The 6,422-nt window shown below is 38.6% G+C and overlaps 1 protein-coding gene across 1 annotated transcript; it reads left to right on the top strand.

Annotated features, from left to right (window-relative positions):
- Window positions 1–2,336: 2,336 nt before the first annotated feature.
- On the top strand, window positions 2,337–5,377 carry foxl3 (forkhead box L3). Its single transcript, XM_042398321.1, has 3 exons — window positions 2,337–2,759; window positions 4,122–4,290; window positions 4,629–5,377. Exons 1-3 carry the CDS (start codon window positions 2,353–2,355, stop codon window positions 5,097–5,099), a joined length of 1,047 nt encoding a protein of 348 aa, XP_042254255.1. The 5' UTR covers window positions 2,337–2,352; the 3' UTR covers window positions 5,100–5,377.
- Window positions 5,378–6,422: the final 1,045 nt, after the last annotated feature.

The raw sequence follows: 6,422 nt of genomic DNA on the forward strand, positions 1-6,422 counted from the left end.
TAGTTGTATGTAAACTCCCCCTCAGGTTCTTAAAACCCCCAAATTCCTGGAAAAAAATAGGAAAGACATGACCTCAGTATCCATGGTAGCAAGAGAGATCAGTGATATCAGTTTCCTTTTTGTGCTTCTAGATGCTCTTCATCTTTTCATGAAGCCACATAGAAAATCTAGGCTTTAAAATTGAGTTGACCTTTCAGTTGCTTCATTAGCCTATCAGAAATAATCAGAGAATTGCTTTAATGTCTCTGGGTTGCACCAATATAGCGCCTACAGGCTACTCCTGCACCAGCGAGGCCACACACAGAGTCCTGGCAGACCTCAGGCTGTTTTCCCGGCCTCTGTCGCCTCACGGGAGACCTCCAATTGCCCCGTTAAGAGCCCTTCAAAATACACATCCCACTGTTTTATAGACACGGAAACAATTTATGGCCATTATAGAACATTATAGATAGCATCTACAAAACTTCCCGTTGTTGACTAAACGTCTGCCAGAGTGGACACACACACACCCCAAAGAGTTAACGGAGAGAAAAAGAAAACAAAGATGCAAAGGATCTTGTTTGTTGGTTTGGGGTTAGATGTTTTAAGTACAGCTACAGAGATTAGACTATAAAAAGAACCAAAATAAAACATGAAGGCAGTCTACAAGACCAGCGGACCACCCAGAATCCTGCTGGAGGTGGGGTAGAGGAGCAGTTTTTCCAGCATTCTCGCCCCGGGTTCAGACGACCCAGACTGCTACTGTGAGACCGCCTGGATGGGACCAGTTTAGCTCAGTCGAGTTCAAGTTAAAGGACCAGTGTGTAAGATTTAGGGGGATGTATTGGCAGAAATGGAATATAATATTCATAAGTATGTTTTAATTAGTGTATAATCACCTGAAAATAAGAATCGTTGTGTTACCTTAGAATGAGCCCTTTATATCTACATAAGGTGCGGGTCCTCTTCCACGGAGCCATGTTCCCGCCATGTTGCACTGCCATGTTTCTACAGTAGCCCGGAACGGACAAACCAAACACTGGCTCTAGAGACGGCCTTACATGTTTTTCGTGAGTTTCATGGCCACCGTAGGTTCTCTTACATACTTGGAAGGGGGGGGGGGGGGGGGTGAGGGAAGGTGTATTCAGTTGGTTGCAATCTGCAACCTCACCTCTAGATGCCACTAAATCTTACACGCTGGTCCTTTAAAGGGGAAATCCACTGATTTTACATGTCAAAGTCTATTTAGTCACAGAGTATTGCGAAAACTGTTGTATAATGTTGTCTGTAGCTGTGGAGTTTGAAAAGATGTGGGTGTTTACCAGGCAAAGAAGGTCTAATGAAAGATGTTATTGAAAAGCATTATGGGAAGTGTAGGATCTTTTTTTTTGGTGCTATAAATCAGGATATCTCGGGTCACTTCTATGCCAATTTTGTCATTAAAAAAAAATCTGTCTTTTGCAATTCCCCCAACTTTATAGAAGTATAATATTAAATCTCTGGAGTGCCCCTTTAAGTCCAAGACTGGACCCAATGTGGCATTCAAGTGAGGACTAGTTCCAAACCAGGGAGGATTAACACTAAGTCACTGGCAGTTCAGGAAGAACTTGGTGTCAAAATGTAAAATTAAAGATTTAAAAGATTTAGCACCTTTATTTAAAAAAAAAAAAAGATTTCATGTAAAAGAATTTGTCTGAGTTGGACAGAGATGGGGAAACTGACCAGAGACCTTGACTCATTGCTCAACAATGTTCTACAGACCCCAAGGTTGTTGTGGGCAGTTGAAAACATAAATATGAAAAGGGACAAAGTATCCTGCTCAGCCTGCTGAGCCTTTGCGGCCTGTAACAGCTACAGTACGTAGCCCAAAACAAATTTGTGGTGTTGAAGCCCACTGGCTCTGCTATTATGTATTCCCAATTTGTGAGACTTTATATTTTGACTCTGCACTTCCGAGGCAAACTGCACTAAGTTTATCTAATAACCGAGGGACTAATTGTAGCATTACAGGATTAAAGTTTTAATTGCAAAACATTGGCTATTAAGATAATAAGAATGAAACAGTGCAGGGAATTATAGCAGCTACAGCATTTTTTTTAGAATGATTACTTTCCTTTTTTGAAGGCTATTTAATTATTTAATTGAAGCAAAAGTTTAACTGAAGCACTTTGTTAATGTAAGTTTGAAGCATATTAAGGTTTTGAGAACTTTTATCAACAAGTGGGATAGTCTAGGTTGATTTGAAAGATGAGATGCAGTAAACAAACGGGTGCTGACTTTCCTGTGGAAAAAGTGTGCAGTGCTGGTGCTAAAATAAAAATGGACAAGGTGGTCAAACAAACAAAAAAAGCCTGTATTTGAAATTTGAAATTCATGCAGATGGCAAAAGTGGTGCACAAGACCATAAGAGCAGAGTTCAAAGACCTGAGGGAGGTGTTCTTGACTCTTGAGACCTCAAGCCGTTCCTGGAGAGCAGCTGGGATGAGGAGGGGAGAGGGGGGCTGGAGGCAGCCGTCATCAGCAGAGCTCAGAGTGAGTGTCAGCTGGCTGAGCAGAGCATGGTGGCAGAGCAGAGCAGAGCAGCGGGACAGGGTGTTGCTGCTGGGCTTTGGCCAGGAGAGTCACAGGAGCCAAACTGTTCAGAGCACACGACTGACCCCTCAAAGTGTAGATATGTTCGATAACTCTCACTACCCGTTCAACTGTTTTAACTATGATGGAGACGGATACCCTTCTTCTAGCACAGATGAAGAGAAGAAAATGTGCAGACCCGCATACAGGTATGAAGGATTTCAAATTCATCTTTTTTTTTAAAAAAATGTATTTGTAACTTTTGCCGAGGTGTCACATCGGTTTATTTACTAGTATGTAAAATAATAAGCTTTAAAACAAAAGTGATTAAAAGGGAGTTTTACCTATGTCATATTTGGCCTTTAATTTCTATAATTTCATAATAATATCTCCCTTTTGAAATTGTAAAATGAGATTTTTTTCATATGATTTTTACATTATTTCGTCAAAACTTGTCGGTTTGGACAAAACAAAATATAAATATTTTATGTGGCAACCTAGTTCACTTTTACCAGCGGCACTTTTTTCTTTCACTACAGCGCAAACATGATGCACATTCAGAATAATAGCTTTTGAAATATATATATTTTATATATAAAGCATAGTTGACTCTTTGATTTTGGGCAACATTTACCATCAGAGGTGCACTGTAGATCATTTACTGTTCATTTTTGCATTTTTAAAGATATTATTTCAACTTTATTTCATTGATTTTTGACACAACTTTTATGTGGAAGCATAGTTTATTGTGACCACATGCATCTGTTTTAACTCTTAAATTAGAAATATAAAAATTAAAAAAAAAATTCCACCATCAATAAGTTAACCTTGATGTTCTGTTTCTTTAACAGCTCAAAAAAACATAGTTAACATTGTTTGATACTTGATAACTTTTCCAAATTTTATTAGAATTCCTTATAAAAAGGATTTTGAATTGATGACATGTTTCAGAGTTTCAGAGAAAATTACACGTTAGTCCTTCTCGGGGTTCTAATAGACCCCAGCTATGAAACATGGATACATTTACATATTCTATATATCTATCCCAGGAGTTTACTTACTTTTTATGCAGCACTACACAAATCCAAAAGAAGTCCATTTGGACTTACTGTTATTGGAGTTTTATAACAGTTTGTTCTAATTGACACAAAACAGAAGTAACATCATTTTATAGGATAAAATACTGACATTTCTTTTTCTGTAAACGACTTTCTGTCAGTCAAAAGGAATATAGATTTGTTCATGCATAGCCCATAAAACATATAAAACATTAAAGATTTCCTTATTTGGTGTAGAAACATTGCTTTTATAGATTTTGTCACGTTTATAAAAATGTCAAGACCAGTATGTGGTAAAGAGAAGTATTGCCATTTCAATTCTTTGCAACATATTGGGTTTCAATAAGGTGAGAATAAAAGAATAAATATTTAAGGAAAAGAATTATTACTTTTTCAGCAAGCAGCAAGCAGAATATCAGCAACCACAAAGGTTAAAAGCCTTCATCATGTTGTAGATTTATATATCGTCATTTTTCTTATGTTACCTGATTAAAATGTGTCTTTTTGTGTCAGCTACATCGCTCTGATAGCCATGGCCATCCAGCAGAGCCCCGAGCAGCGGGTCACTCTGTCGGGCATCTACGAGTTCATCATGAAGAGATTCCCATACTATCGCTCCAACCAGAGAGCCTGGCAGAACTCCATCAGACACAACCTCTCCCTCAACAGCTGCTTCATCAAGGTACACCGACACACAGCGCTGTGCGTTAGGAGAGCTGGGAAATATTGTCAGTTTTAACATGATGTCAAAATAATTGTGTGCTTCTTTCAAAGCAAAAGAACTGTCCTTTTATTTAGTATTTCACTTATTGTTGGTTTTCATTTTATTTCTTTTTCTTTTCATAATTTCCCTCTTCATTCTTTAAATATTACAGGAGTATAAACAGTAGTAGTGTGTTCTGTTTTTCCTTTCCTCACAGTACTACTATTTTTAGTCCTCTTATTACTGGTAGTAGGAATATTTTGAATAAGTTCTGTTATTACAGGTATATAAGTAAGTATTTTTCCATTGTTCTACAGGTTCCTCGGACAGAAGGCAATGAGAAGGGAAAGGGAAACTACTGGACTTTTGCCACTGGCTGTGAATCCATGCTTGACCTGTTTGAAAACGGCAACTTTCGGCGTCGCCGGCGCAGGAGGAACATGAAAATCGGTCTCCGTGATTCAGGAGAAACCCCTTTCCATCCTTTAGAGAGCCACAGCAATCACCACGTACCCGCAGCCCGGCACCCTGAACCCGACTCCACCCTCTGCCCTCTGAACCCTGAGAGGCCAAGGACGGGCCCCCAGCCAAACCACCTCATCCCAAACCCCAGCCAGGGGAAACCAGAGTCAGAGATCAAGTTTAGCATTGACTACATTCTGTCTACTCCAGATCCACCCCTGCCGGGGTTCAGATCCTCGCACGGCCCTGTGCACATAGGACCCACGGGGCCACCCATACACGTTCTGGAGCCCCAACACCTGAATCTACACTTCTGGACTCTGTGAGAGAGAGAGGAGGAGGAGCGGAAAGCAGAGATTGAACTTATTCCTTTAGTAGCGTCTGTGTCTGAAACTGGGAAGTACTGTGAGGACAGAAATTCCCCAAGAGGAAATTTACTGACTTGAAAATGTAACCGAGGAACAAAATAAAGAGGTACAGTATTATATGATGGATTCTAGATGGAAAAAAGTCACTTAAAGAAAGCAACATGCTATCTAAGAATTCATCCAAAAGAAAAAAATGTGAACAATACCACATTCATATTGTCATTATACTGTATGTGCAGTGTCTAGTGCTGACATAGACTAGATTTACAGTATTCTCTATATGTATATACACAGGAGCTGTGATGTGTGGATGTCCACTGACACATGCAAGGCTTTAAAAATCTGATTGGGTAAAAAAAAAAGGTAAACTTTTTGAGTTATTGAGTAATCTTCAGTTCAGAAGTTGAGATGGTTTTCTTCATAAAAGAAGAATATATTGAGAATCGTATGGCTTCCTTTGTCGTCTTTCATTCTTTTAGCCAGACTACGCAGCCTGATGAACTGTTTACTGTATTTTTTCAGTCACTTCTGCTTGATGGTAGATTTACCTCATCTTATTTTAGTGTGTGTGTCAGGACAAACATCTCTGACAAAGGGTTCATCAATAGAAACTGTCGGATGAAAATTTGAACTTTTCTGTTATTTAAAGGGAACTTCATCAGTATCAACAAAAGATATATATTTTTTAGCTGAAAGGTTTTCTTATTGCTATGATTGTCATAGAATTCTCTTAAAAACATACAGTAGGAGCATGCAACAATGATCATTTCTTTCTGCGAAAAAAAAAGAAAACAAAGTTAGACCTTTTTCATGGAGGACATTTTAACATATGACAATAGAAAAAGCACAGGTGTAAACGAATTCCATTCAGCTGTCTCAGTTTTAGGGTCCTGGTATTGCGCATGCTGGCTCACTATCAACATGTGCCATACTACAACCATACTACTTACTAATTCTATACAAAATCTTACTTCTCAATAATCATCATAGTGTACTGTTTTAGCAGTTAAAATAAATCCTTCATCCTTCATTTATCATTTCACACTTGAAAGGATACGGTACTCCAATCTGCCACTTTGGAGTGTCACTGCCAATTAAACATAACAAAGAGAATGTCTTTCTTAAGATTTAATTCTTTTTTTTTTTCCAATTCCAAATATCTTCTAATTTTTTCAGCTGTGAGGAACTCCTCGTTTTCCTTTGAGCACTGCATTATGGGAGAATAGTGTCCATTGACAGCACACTCAAATATCAACCATATTTGCGTGATGTCTGGTTGGA

Source organism: Thunnus maccoyii, chromosome 20 (genome assembly GCF_910596095.1).
Source record: "Thunnus maccoyii chromosome 20, fThuMac1.1, whole genome shotgun sequence".
NCBI lineage: Eukaryota > Metazoa > Chordata > Actinopteri > Scombriformes > Scombridae > Thunnus > Thunnus maccoyii.